Raw genomic sequence first — 14,655 nt, 5'->3', positions numbered from 1 at the left:
GCCTGAGGCGCCCCTGGTTGCCTTGCCGGCTGGTTCCTCCACCACAGAGCGAAAGACGCGCTTCCCTCGAGGAGAGCAGGGGATGCGGGTCCTGAGGCAGCCAAGTCCCCCCAAATGCTCGCAGTCCCACCTGCCAGCCGGACGGTCGCCGCGCTCCCCTCTGGACTCTGCCAGCGCCTGTGCCCTCCAGAAGGCAGGAGGGTCACCCGGGCGGTTTTGTTTTTAGCAAACCTGAGAGGAGCACCAGGGTGGGGAAAAGGGAACACGTGACTACGCAGGAGCTGTTCTGGGATTCTTTCCTGCTTCTTGTGCAATCTCACGCCCCTCCCGAGAAGGGACACCCTGACCCCCATTTGGGACTTGCGCCTGACAGGGGCCTGATGGAGCCCAGAGCTTTGGAAGTCATTCATTCTTCCAGGCTGCACACGAAGGACATGAAGAGCTTCCAGGCTCTTGAGAAGGGGGGGGGGAGAGGCCAGCCTGATGAGGTCTCTGCTCCATCTGACCCTGGAGTAGTGGGGTAGTTGTGATTGCAGGGAAGCCAGGCAACAAATTACAACTCTGGCCTGGCGGGTTGATTCAGACCGCCCTGAAGGAGGACAGAACCCACGTGAAGTTGTGATAACATTCAGAGCCAAAAACAGCCCCCACCCCTCTTCGGAGAACCCAGGAGTTCCCACCAAAGAGAGGGCGAGGGTGCAAAGGCTGGTCTGAACACAGCTCAGATCTGGCTTTTTAATCAGGGCCAGGGGAGCCCCCTGAAATGCAGGTCCCGGGCCGCATCCTGATACTTTCCTTGGTGCTCTGGGCAGAAATAACTGGCCTGCTTCAGTCACAGTTCAGCAGAACACCCCACTAAGTACCCCAAGGTTTAGTGAACCATAAACCACTGTTGGCTCCAACAAGGGGACAGGCCAGGAAGAAGTAACTGGGGTTTAGTAAATCTAGAATCATTTTAATCCCAATCCAGATTGAATCCATACAGTCCATACAGTCTTAACTCTGCAAAGCCTCGTTCACCAGCCCAGCCGGGAAAGAGGAGCAGCCGCTGCTACGGGAACAGTTTACTGCCATCGCCCTCAAAAGGGGGGCAACCGGACAGGGAATCCGAGGGCAGCGCTCGTTGCGTGCCGGAGGCGACAAGCCCCGCTCGGGTGGACGTGTTTGCCCAGAGACTCCGGACGAAGCAGCGGCAAAGCTCCGCTGACATCCGTGGGCAGACAGGCGAACACGGGACCTTCTCCTCCAAGGGCGCCTGGCGCCTTTCTACCCACCCCCGGCCCGTCTCTTTCAAGCGGCGGCGACTGCGGGGCGGGGGTCATCATGCGGGGACACCGGTGCGCGCGGAAAGAGGGGCGGGCGGGAGAAGCTCCTCTCCCTGCCCCGCCCCGGGGGGGTATCTTCCCCTTCTCCCGGTACAGGGAGCTCCGCGGCGCTGGGCGGGCGCCAAAGACAACGCTCGGGGCTCGGTCGGAACCGTCCGGCGCGCCCGATCCGATGCTAGCGCAGCGGCTGCGCGCAGCTTCGCTCCAGCGGCGGCCTTCCAAGCCGTGGCCTTTCCCTTCCCGAGGCGACGCGGGACTGGGGCCGCACCGGCGGCAGCAACTCCCAACAGCCCCAGCCCCAGCCTGGAAGCCCCAGGAAGGGAAAGGCAAAAGGCAGGCGGCAGCGACAGCGGCAGCGACTCCCAACAGCCCAGCCGGGAAGGGAAGCAGGCGCAGCGACTCCCAACAGCCCCAGCCGGAAGGGAAAGGCAGGCGGCAGCGACTCCCAACAGCCCCAGCCGGGAAGGGAAAGGCAGGCGGCAGCGACTCCCAACAGCCCCAGCCGGGAAGGGAAAGGCAGGCGGCAGCGACTCCCAACAGCCCCAGCCGGGAAGGGAAAGGCAAAAAGCGCTTTGCCTTTCCCTTCCCGAGGCGGCGGGACTGGGGCCGCTCCGGCGGCAGCGACTCCACACCATTTTTTTTTCAGAGGGGAATCTGATTCGAGTATAAGCCGAGGGGGATTTTTCGGCACAAAAATGGGCTGAAAAACTCGGCTTATACTCGAGTATATACGGTACCTATTTTTGCCATTTGGAAAGCTACTGACTTCCTTCACTCAGTGAAAGGCTTCTGAAAATATTTCTGTTCTAGATCCTCTCAACTTACAGGCTATCCAAGTTTCAATTACCTTCTGGAGGACATTTCCACTTTTCCAGGGCCAAGATGGATTTGGCAGGAACCAGGAATGCCAGGGCACTGGCTTGAAACAGAGGAAGCCTGTGGAGGGTGGAGGGAGAAAAGTGCATGGATTCAGTGCTGCTGTCAGGAGTCCAGATGAAGTTAGGCTGACATGAACTTGTAGTTTTATATAAAAATATATATTTTGCATCTATATATACAACAGACTAGACAGTCAGCAAACATGAACTTGTAGTTTTGTATAAATAAATATATTTTACATCTCTATATACAGCAAACTAGATAGTCAGGCAAACAGGAGCATCATGAGGTAAATCACAGAGCACGCAGGCCACACAGAAGAAAAAGGCGGGAAAAAAGGGAACCCCTCCCCCCACAGCCACAGCAACCAATCACAGCACAGATTGCTTCACACAGGAGCCAGCACTCTCCAATCAATCAATTGTAACTGTGTGTTCTGGCTCAATGTACAATCCCACTGTTTCAGCTACTAAATTTAAACACCTGAACAACTTCCCCCTCGTAGCGGTCTCTTTTCCGTTACATTCACCAAGGAGCAAACCAGATAAGCCGTACCTAATGCCCACAGTGCTTTGGATGAGGGTGGTGATGCCGACACAGCTGAAGATGGTGCCAATAAGTTGACTGATGGTGTACTGGTCCTTCCCTACACAGAGAGACTCTGCCAGAAGGAAGGGAACGGCAATGGTGCCACTGAAACATGTCAAGTAGTGCTGGAGGAAAGATTAGGGTGGAGGATGTGTCAAACGAGCATAAGATCAGATGATGTCTCCAAACTAACACACAGGCACCACAGCTTTGGGATTCAGCTATATATTCACTGGTTATGTAGGAATGCTGAAATAGCAATAGCAATAGCAGTTAGACTTATATACTGCTTCACAGTGTTTTATAGCCCTCTCTAAGCAGTTTACAGAGTCAGCATATTGCCCCCAACAATCTGGGTCTTCATTTTACCAACCTTGGAAGGATGGAAGGCTGAGTCAACCTTGAGCCTGGTGGGATTTGATTTGCCAAATTGCAGGCAGCTGGCTGTCAGCAGAAGTAGTTTGCAGTACTGCACTCTAACCACTGCGCCACCGAGGCTTTTCTATACAATTCTATACAACTGAAGCCATAAACTGTTGTTCTAATGTGGATAGTAATTTCCCCAAATAGGGCTTATTCTCTCCCTGTGAAATATTAGTCAAAGACATTTCCTGAGAGTTCTGTGGCCTTTCTTTAAACTGTGAATTTAGTGGTGAGGACTGCAAGAGTGCGGCCGAAATGGGACTAATGACATGCAAAACAGAGGAGTTGTCATGCTTGGCACATTCTGAGATTTGTTGCAATCTTAAAAAAAACAAAAAAACTAAGAGGCAAGAATGGTCTCCTTTGCTCCCATCTTTCCATCTTATCCTTTCCCTTTCTACTTCCCTCAGCTACCAAATCCCTTGCTTCCTGTCTCACCCCAAATTATTTCTGCCAAGGGGGAAAAAAAGAAATCAGAGCAAAGCACTGAAATATGTATGACTTATTTGGGACACTGACCACCAGGAACCACATATCCTATGTAGAGAATGGGGCACACAAAGTTGTGTTCATTCTTGTAGCTCCATTATTAGCACTGAGCCAACAGATGAGATCATAATCTTGGTGGCTTTGTAAGGGTGACATGGCGTATTTTTCTTCTCACTATAAATTTTTCAATTTTGTTTAAAGTGCATCTGAAATAGTCCCAAGATGTGATTGGGGTGTAAAGTTCTATAAATGCTAATATTGCAGAGATAAATAAACAATAGAAGTAAGATGCAATCACCATTCAGTATAAGAGTCATAGTCAAGGTACGTCTTGTACCTTTTCAACAATGGCACCCATTGATGAGGGAACACACATAGTAACATCTAAATACTTGTAAAGAGTCACTCTGTTATTATGGGTGGAGAAACAATCACCATGCCAAATATTTGTTCATTTCAACAAGTCAGGGAGAACAGCAAAAGAGCCCGGAAGGAGCTAACCCAGTTTATTCTACCTGAAATCCCAAGAGGATGCAGAGGTACCATGGGGGCGCATCTTCGATTGTATAGAGCATATCAAAATTCTTCCGCTCCTCAGAGACTGGTGGAGCAACACAATTCCCATTTGATGCTTTTTGCTGAAAATTAAAGAGAGCCATTGCACATAAAGAAAAGGCTAGGAAGATTTCTGTTATAACTGGAGCAGGTGCCATGATAATCCTTGTGTATGCTACAGTGAAAACGATGCACCAGAAATGAACACACTGCCTCCACACTTGTTACAATCTCAACTATAGCCAGCAGGAGTGGATAGGAGTGCTGAAATTCACAGTAATGCCTGACATTATTACCTGTTTTGTTATTTTACACTTGATCTTTCTCCCTGTTTTTGTTATGGGAAAAATGAAAAGTCCTTCTTGGAATCCAAGGAGGAGATTCTTCAGGAATAAAGAAAGTCTGTATATTCTACCACTTCTTAACAATAACTGCCATCTCTTGGATATCTTTGAAAATTCTGAGAAAAGATGGATCACCCCTCCCTCCCAAACTGAAGACAGTGGGATCCAATTGCTCGTATATCCTCTGAGTCCCTGATGAAAGTATGACCACAGTCGGTTTCTGTAGTCTCTGGTCATGGAGGAACTCCCAAATTCTCAAAAACAACTTTCCTCAACCTGGAATCTGCTGAACATATTGCACTACTACTTTTATAGTTGGCTGGGACTTCTGAGGATTGCCTCGATCATAGGTGGAAGCAGAACTAAGGGAGAAATGAATACAGGAATCTGGGAGGCAGATGTGGACAGCAAAAATGGATATATTAATCTTGCTGCATTTATCATTGTGTTCTGCCTTATCCAACCATGATCTTCTTTCATATTCTTGATGATGGTATATGTTCTACTACGACTTCCAGAGTTCATGCAAGAAATTCCAGTTTCTTATAAATAATTCCATCCGGTTGTTTACTCAGAGGTAGACCACAAAGCCAATTTAGTGTGGTGGCTAAGAACCTTGCCCAGAAACCAGAAACTTATGAATTATAGCCTTGCCTTAGCCCTGAAAGCCAGTTGGGTGACTTAGGGCCAGTCATTCTCTCTCAGCCCAGCCCATCTCTAAGAGTTGCTGTTGTGGGAAAATGGGAGGAATGAGCACTGAGTATGAACCATTAGTTGACAAAAATAAAGGTGGAGTAAAAATCAAATAAATAAGTAAATAAATAATAAGATAAAGCTACATCCACAATATAAAACCAGTAGAAAAATAAATAGAGGGAGACCTACTGAACATTCAAGAATTACATCCTTTGCTATGCTAAATTCCAGTGCTCCATAACAACTAAGGAATCCACCATGAACATGGAATCCAACTTCTTTGAGTCATTTCTCACTGCTGCCTTTAAGCATTCCATGAAAAGAAGTGTGAGTGCAGAGCAATACATCTTCAACTTACTCTTCCAAGATCATAATCAGGTATACCACCATATGTATAAACAATATTCTTTAATACAATGGAGGCCACATTAGATGAATGCTTTAGAAAAGTCCACAAGTTTTAGAAAAGCCCACAAGAATTCTGCCATGAATTTGATATCTGCCCAATCAATTAATCTAAGAATAATCCATGCATTTGAACTACACAAAACATACTGACAAATAATTTATCCAGCCAAAAAAAAGTTATATTAGAAATTTCATGATGTTAAATTGTCCATATGTATCCACATGCAGAAAGATTAATGCTATATGGAAATGCCTTTGACACTATGTCAGGCATGGCTTTATGGCAGCCTCCTGTTGCTTGTTTCTCTGCTAACAGTCAATAAAAATAGCCTATCACCTTCTTTGTTTTAAATTGTGCTTAGTATTTCTGAGAAAGAATAATGTTATCCTTTAAATTTACCTTGCAATGAGAAGAATCTTCAGAGTTGCTTCCCATGTTTGTACAAAGCAAGATCAGACTTTCTAAAGGAAGAGAAAATGCAATAACAAACATATTTATCACCTTGAAAAGGACTTTAGACAATGCACCACAGCTTGTCAATCTGTAACTGGAGTTATTGGCTGTTGATTTATATAATAAATTGCATGGTCTGGAAAGTTCACACTTTCATAAGAATATTACCGGGTGAAACTGTCGCCCATTTTTAGAAATGATAGTTTTTTAAACCTTTGTGGGCAAAACATAAGAACAGTTGCCATATGTTTAATTTGCTGACTATTTACATTAAATTGCAGCAGCGATGAGTAAGGACCAGGGAGTCAATATATGGCAGCCTGTCGGAATCTGTATTTTGGAAAGTATGTCAGTACAGTCATCTTAGATAACCAGTGACAAGAAAACTTACATGTTAATATATCTCCCAATACATCATCACCCATCTGACAATTCTTTCTAACTTTCATCAACTATTGACAGATCAAGCCCCATGTAATATCATATCCTCCCCTGAATTGTATTAATTATGATCATAATAATTCAACAATTCCATAGATTAATTTTAATCAGGACCTGGATAAATCAAATTGGTTTTCATTTATAAGCAAACCACTGTAGTAGGACTGAATGTTTGCTATGACCAAAGTTAAGTGAAAAGACATTCTATATTTTACTGGTGAAGTTGGATTCCAATTAAACTTTAGGAGAATTTGTCATGTATACCAGCCTACCTGCACCAGCACTTACCTTTCCTTCCTGTTGTTACTTGTCACACTTGAATCTGTGATGTTGCTTGGCAGCCTCTCTTTAGCAACCAGATGGTTCTTGGAGAAGATTTCCAGTGTAAAAGAACTTTTCTCCTTTCCAGATTGTGACTCATGAACTCTGGGGCTTTACTTTCTTAAACAGAAAACGATATGTATGCAGAAGACCAGCCAGCATAATAGGCTTACAGAACTGTGGAAAAGCACCACCCACTACAGACTGTGGAGGTATTTACAGACATCACCATGTGATTGTGGGATGGCAAAATGGTCATGGTAGTTTCTCTCTCCAAAAGAAAAGAATAAGGTAACTATTCTGGAGGAATTGTGGAATAATGGGCAAAAATCTACTTTAAAAGTAGCAGTTCAAACAATTGAATCACCAGAAGGATTGGCTGGTAATTCAAAAGAGAAAATGGAAATGATCAAAACACAGATTCCCATGTAGAATGCAATTGATTTACAGACCCATTTGTTAGAAAGAAAGAACAACTTTCTCCCAAGCTCCAAAGAAAGTATGTTTTAGTTATTTTATGGCTGTGGACAAATGAGCAGGCATTCTGCCAACAGTTATATTCTTCTAAAGAAACCATTTTTCTTCAGTTGGCACAGCCACCTTACTCCCTAAGGTACACCATATAATTCCTTATCTTTCTCCACCCTTGGCAATGTGCCCAGTGATATTTCTCCACAAATAGGTTGCTCCTAGAAAAGGTAGATATATACATAGAGATGTAGAAATCAACACAGGAGTCTATATGTTTATAGTTGCAAAATGGTTTTGTTGTAGATGTGCTATGGCTAGACTTCTACATTTCTATGTAGAATTATGTAGACACAAAGAATTAACTGTGCCATTTGGAAGTGTACAGTATGTAGTTTAATCATAATTGTAAAAAAAAATACTTTAAATACTTGAAACCCTCTCTAATCCATATGTAAAGTTTTAGACAATTGCACTTTATAATTCACGCCTTGATCTCACTCTGTATTGATCTGAACAAATCCAAACTTGTTTGGCCAAATTGTCTAATCCAGATCAGAGAACTACCCCGAAATCTGGAAATGACCTTGAAATAATTTCAGGCCATTCTGTATAAAACAGCACCCTTCTCTTTGATTTAGGGATCCAGCCTGAGTTTAGCAGAAGTTTTCAGAATGTTACACCGGGGCTTCTACCATGAAACTAGAAAAGGATGTAAATATCTGATTCAGACTCCTACTTCTTGGCATTGCTCTTCTATAGTACACATAATCATTAGCTGTAACCACCAACAAATACATACATGTTCATCACACAAGGACTGGCATTTGCATTATTTGTATATCTTTGACTATGGCTAAATCTGATTTCTCCATGTTAAGGGATTTCTTGGTTAAGTAAACTAGCTGTGTTTTGTTCTGAGCTAGAGGAATATTAGCTTATCCTATTAAAGTGTGAAAAATGATCATGTTACCTGGGTAGTTTCTGATTTTATTTTATTTATTTTTATTTTTTTGGTGCCTTCAAGTCAGTCTTGATTCCTAGCAACTGCCCGGACAAGGCCATTTAGTTTTCTGGGCAAACTTTTCCAGAAGTGGCTTACTATTGCCTCCTTCCTTGGATGGAGAGACAGTGCCTGGGCCCAGGTCACTCCTCTAGTATTGTGCCCAAGACAGGACTGGAACTCACGGTTGCCTGGATTCTAGCCCAGGAATCTCGATCATTACACCAATCTAGCTCTCCTATGTTAAGCCATATAATCTGTGTTGGTCTTTTCAATGAAATATGCCCCAAACATGTATTCCAAGAGCCAGCAGCTACAATGAGCTATCAGTTCAACATTTCTCTTACTGATATTCCTTGCCTAAGCAGAAGAATGAGGGGTGCTTCAAACATGCATGGTCTCCATCTCAATTAAAATATGGCACAGGACAAGGTGAACAGACAAAACTGGAAAATTAAGCACTCGTGTGAGAAGAAAATCAATCCTAACTATACAGAGACAGGAAATCCAAACCCTTCCAGTTTTAGCTGAATTGCATTTCCTACTCTCTCTCATCATTGGGCATCCAACTCTGAATTAATGAGTAAAGAGATGAGTAATGAATTAATAGCAGAAGGACTGTGATAGCTGAGAGGTCTTTCAATAAGATGGCCAGAACAAAATGCTCACCATCTTGAAATATTAAAGTGTTTTACAGTATTACTGAGATTAAAGAACTATCTAAGACAAGTTTAAGTGGAAAAATAAGATGGGGTATCCACAGAGGAATTTCCAGAGAAAGAAGGGGGGAATTATATATTCTCACATTTACCCATTCAGTTTTTGGCTATTGCGGTCAACAAATATTTAAGCTCTCTGTGTCTAGACTCAGAGGCAAGGAATGAAGACTTTGTTATATGTGTAGGACAAAGTCCATCTCAGTAGCTCTTTAACTAGCAGTCTATTAATTAGACAATGAAATTAAGAATTAACTACTTGGCTATGTTCCAAAGAATATTTGCCACTGTGTGATGGAGGAAGTGATCCTTTGCAGAGAAGAGGCACCAGCACTGCATAAAGTTAAGAATCCAAGAAAAGTCTCCTCCAACCATCTTAGCTCTGCACTCAGTCTGGGAAATTTTTCGTTGCCATCACCATCCATCCGTTTGTAAATCATGCATTCAATTGCAACTAACAATTAAAATAATATTAGCTTTATATCAGAATGGATAACATTTTGGGGGCCAATTCTGTAATCCGAACATTGCAAGTAGCCGGTTTGATTCCAGGATTGTTTTTCTCATTGACATGAAGTACTGCTGGGATCTTCTTTGTTATATTATCAGAAGATCAACTAGTTCTGTCATGTACTATGATAATACTACATAGAATGCTCTGCAGAGCATTCTATGTAGTATTATCATTACCACTTCAGTAGAATCTCCCAGGAAGTGAATCTTTTTATTCCTGTTGTTCACTAATTAGAGATAATAGCTACTGCCTTCACCAAGCTGATGTTGAGACTGCGATGCCCATAATTTGCAACCCATACTGTGTGGGAATGCATCTTGTAAGTACTAGTTTGAAGAAGGCAGTGCATATTTTATTTTGTTTTTTTCATAGAACAACTCATAGCTCAAGGGGACTGATTCCTGGTTTATATCAGTAAATGGTGTAACAGAAATTTATGTCTTCAAACTTACACAGCTGCTGCTGAAAACTCTGAAAACTCTGGTAAATCTAATCAGCAGAGAGCTTGCATAATTGTGCCTAATAGCTCTTCCCCTTAGTTGTGTAATTAATTGAAATGAGTTGTTTCAAGGTAATTAAGTTACTGCTGACAATCCATGAGCTTGGTGACATAGTCCAGAATGTGCTACTTCAACAGAATCAAGAGCACTTCAGGATTTCAGTAGGTAGAACCAGCAAATAATCTGAGTGGGGCTATTCTGATATTATGAAACATGTGAAAAGCATAAAGAAAAGAAACAAACTTTATTACATCTGTATTGAAACTTAAAGCTGTTAAAATTATTGCTTATTTACTTATTACACATATTGGTATGCTGCCCAATTACTTTTCAGCGATTCCCACTCAATAACTTCTTCCAGTTGAGTAGTATTCTTGTAAGGATGGATCCTTACAAGACAATTCTTTTAAAGCTTTTCTAGAAAGACTACATAAAAATGGCCAAATAATCTAGAATAGCTTTTGGCTATTCTAGAAGAAAGTAATTATGACCAAGAAATCTCAAAATGAGGGGATCTGAAACATATCCCTTTGGTCAGAACATATTAGAAGGTTTGATTCTACTTGGAGCAAAAGGACAAGAAGGATCCAAGCCATACGTACCAATACCTTGAAGTTGAATTGGATCTGGAACTCTACTAGCAGCCATTGCAGAGTCTCCAGGATTGGTGCTATTCTAGTAATTTAGTTTATCCTGGTCCATGCAGGACTCTGCATTTTGGTTGGGTCAGATACAGCTTCTGAATGACTTTTAAGGGCAGCTTTATGAAGAGTGAATACCATTTTTGTGACATTAGCAGTACTTCCATGCTAATATTATTTGCAGGATATTATTTTTGTAAAAGTGTAAAACTTAGGTTACAGAAATAATAACTGTCCTAACAGGAATGCTATTCCACCTTTGCTTATGAGATCTTTGAGGTGTGCAAAGGGATAGATTTTATTGAAATCCCACTTGATTTTTCATGAGTTGACTTTGCAATTTTGCAGTTATTAGTTTCAAGAAAGAATGGTAAGGAATGCCAGCGGTGATTTGATCTTCAGGTCCTGCATTCTCAGAGACGTTATACATTATTTGTGTACAGTATTTATTTGTCTAAATAAAACGTAAGTGTTGGCATTTTAGGACAATGTATACAGCTGCGAATATCCATGCACATGTGCACTTAAAATATAATAACATCCACAAGTAATCATAACAAAATGCAACAAATGATTGTTTGGTTGAATAACAAAGTGCAAAAAGCAATTAAAGAAAATAAAAGCAACAATTGTCCACTTGCCTGGGCGAATGTTAGCATCTTTAATTTGCAACTATAAAGACTGTAACAGGAGGAAATTTCCAATGCTTGGGTGCCAGTTTGGGCCCATTAATCTCCATGTAGTTAATCAGTTTTGTTTTAAGTATTTATATGTTCATCCATCATCTCTGGGTAGTTTAAAGAAGTCATCAAATTCAAAGAAAGCAAAACTTACTGTTGAAAACAGCTAAGATAAGAAAATGGTGATCAGATCAATGTACCATAACATATCTTACGTCATATGTCTGTCTGTCTGTTTATCGCCTCTTTTTTAATGCTTCCTTTGAGTCTCTTTCCTATTTCTTGAAGTTTATTGTTTCAATGGCTGGCTCAACTTATTAGGAAAAGAGTATCCAGTGATGAGATGATTTCTAATTATCCTGCTTTGTAATGTGGAAGAGTTGGAGGCAGAGGCGGTATTCAGCAGGTTCTGACCAATTCGAGAGAACCGGTAGCGGACATTTTGAGTAGTTCGGAGAACCGGTAAATACCACTTCTGACTGGAGGTTTTACAATATCCTTCCCCTGCCATGCCCACCAAGCCACTCCCACAGAACCAGTAGTGAAAAAATTTGAATCCCACCACTGGTCGGATGGATATCTCCCAGGAAGCATAAATAATTCAGGGCTTTAGAATTATGAAAGCAATCAAACATGAATTATTTCATGTTTGCACATTCCTCTGAAGCATCGCTGGTTCCAAGTGATCTGGTGCTGTATGCCATGAAACAAAGTTTAACAAATATTCAAACCAAGCATGACTCCAACTGTACTAAAATTAAAATAATTAAGAAATATATAATTATTGTAATAGGTACAGTACCAAGTATTATATAATAAATGGCCAATACCATTTGACCACATGCTGGTTTCTTTTTCCTCCAATCTCTCAACAGGTATATACAGCATGCATTTATATATATGACATCTTCACTTATTCTTGTTCACCAGTCCAAGATTTTATTGTTTTCCTCTTGACTTACCTTAAGTAAACAAAAATCTAGGAAATTCAACATCTAACCTAAAGATTTTCTGTTGTTTTTGTGGAGATCTTGTGTTCCAATTATTAACCACACCTTCTATGGCACAATTATAGAAATACATCTCGCACTGTATCTGATGGTGCCTTAGTGTATATCGGATTGCAGATTTGGTAATGTTGAGATGCAGGGAAAATGTTTGAGATGTTTCAGGAGGAAGAACTGTAGAAAAATGCTGAGGAACCAAATGGGTCAGAAAAAATGAAACAAAAAAAGAGACTGTTGCTTATATCTTACATACAGTATGTGGACAGTCCTGTATAAATATGATTTCCCATGGGAGAATAAATTACACACTGGCATATGAGTAGTCCCAAGTCCTTTTTGGGCAGTGGGAACATCTGGACTGTTGAGAACATGTCAAGGGTGCTTATCAGAAGAAGACTAGTAATGGGATGACTTCAGTGGTGGGATTCATTTTTTTTTTTACTACTGGTTCGGTGGGCGTGGCTTGGTGGGCGTGGCAGGGGAAGGATACTGTAAAATTTCCAGCCAGAGATTGGTATTTGCTGGTTCTCCCAACTACTCAAAATTTCCGTTACCGGTTCTCCAGAACTGGTCAGAACCTGCTGAATACCACCTCTGGATGACTTGCTTGCTCATGTACGACTGCTCTGATCTAAAATCCAGCTCATAAATATATAAATTTTTATATTAAATAAATATATAAAATAAGCTTTTATAAATACAGTATATAAAAGAGGAGAACCAGTTAGTGTAGCGGTTAAGGCACCAGGCTAGAAACCAGGAGGCGGTGAATTCCAATATTTCCTTAGACACAAGGCCAGCTGGGTGATTTTGGGCCAGTCTCTCTGTCTCAGCTAGGAAGTTACACCAAACCACTTCCCGTAATCTTTCCATAAAAATTGAAGGATACATCCAGGCACGTGCCAGGATTTGAAGAAAGAGAGAGAGAGAGAGAGAAGGAGAGAGGGAGAGAGACTCCATGAATTGAGTTATGCAGCCTTTCCATTAATTTGTTGACAATACTGCTACCCTACAAAAAGATCTTGACTATGTATCAGAATGGTCAAACAAATGGCAACTTCAAATCTCAACAAATAAATGCTCTGTCTTACATATTGGCAAAAAAAATCAGAAAATAAAATACAAGCTGAATAGTCAAGACCTCGTTGATGACCCAAGCTCTGTAAAGGACCTTGGAATACTCACCTCTATTGATCTAAGTGCTAGAGCCCACTGCAACTACATAGCCAAAAAGGCATTAAGAGTTGTTAACCTAATCCTACGTAGCTTTTTCTCTGGTAATATCACACTACTAACCAGAGCATACAAAACATTTGCTAGACCAATACTCGAATACAGTTCATCAGTCTGGAACCCACATTACGTATCTGATATTAGCACAATTGAGAAAGTCCAGAAATATTTCACAAGAAGAGTTCTCCACTCCTCTACTCGTTGTAGAATACCTTATGCCACCAGACTTGAAATTCTAGAACTAGAAAACCTTGAATTACGCCGTCTTCGGTCTGACTTAAGCATGGTATATAAAATCATACATTGCAATGTCCTACCTGTCAGTGAATACTTCAGCTTCAACCATAACAACACAAGATCACACAATAGATACAAACTCAAAGTAAACCACACCAAACTTGATTGCAGGAAATACGACTTCAGCCATAGAGTGGTCAATGTCTGGAATACTCTACCCGACTCTGTAGTTTCTTCCCCAAACCCCAAAAACTTTAACCTTAGACTGTCTACTATTGACCTCACCCCTTTCCTAAGAGGTCTGTAGGGGCGTGCATAAGCGCACCAACGTGCCTACCGTCCCTGTCCTATTGTTTCTCTTATTCTTTTATTTTTCTTATATGTACCCATTTCATGTATTCATAACTATGTATACACTTATACTTATTATCTTGTAAACAATTGGCAAATCAAATAAATAAATAAAATAAATAAATAAATAAATAAATCATCACACCATTGTGAGAAAGAAAGAAAAACTTCATTCTTTTCCAGGCTGATGGATAATTTTACATTTCTCTGCTGCAACTCCTTAATCATTTTGGTTAATATGTTTTCCAGCATATGAGATACCATGACCAGAACTACCTACTGAATTCAAAACATAGTTACATCGTTTGATTAAATAAGGACATTATGATTCGCTTAATGTCAATGGGAAGATGTCACATATATGATACGAATAAATTAATCA

At 41.3% G+C, this 14,655-nt stretch overlaps 1 protein-coding gene across 3 annotated transcripts in view; it reads right to left on the bottom strand.

Annotated features, from left to right (window-relative positions):
• The window catches only part of SLC23A1 (solute carrier family 23 member 1), a 28,992-nt gene extending 21,890 nt beyond the window's left edge, over positions 1-7,102 (bottom strand). The window contains exons 1-5 of one of the 3 annotated variants that reach the window (XM_026668569.2): positions 6,891-7,102; positions 6,108-6,169; positions 4,220-4,342; positions 2,760-2,917; positions 2,173-2,261 (exon numbers count right to left, since the gene is read on the bottom strand). In XM_026668569.2, coding sequence (XP_026524354.1) covers positions 2,173-2,261; positions 2,760-2,917; positions 4,220-4,342; positions 6,108-6,143 — 406 coding nt within the window. In that variant the 5' untranslated portion in view covers positions 6,144-6,169; positions 6,891-7,102. Of the gene's footprint in view, positions 1-2,172; positions 2,262-2,759; positions 2,918-4,219; positions 4,343-6,107; positions 6,201-6,890 lie in introns of those variants that run through there. The other 2 variants (XM_087947900.1, XM_087947887.1) reach the window with 2 other exon arrangements.
• Between the last annotated feature and the right edge of the window lie 7,553 nt (positions 7,103-14,655).

This window comes from Notechis scutatus, chromosome 1 (genome assembly GCF_049901735.1).
Source record: "Notechis scutatus isolate UNSWTSFEM ecotype Mainland chromosome 1, rNotScu1.2, whole genome shotgun sequence".
Classification (NCBI taxonomy): domain Eukaryota; kingdom Metazoa; phylum Chordata; class Lepidosauria; order Squamata; family Elapidae; genus Notechis; species Notechis scutatus.
This window is presented reverse-complemented; position numbering and strand designations above follow the sequence as displayed.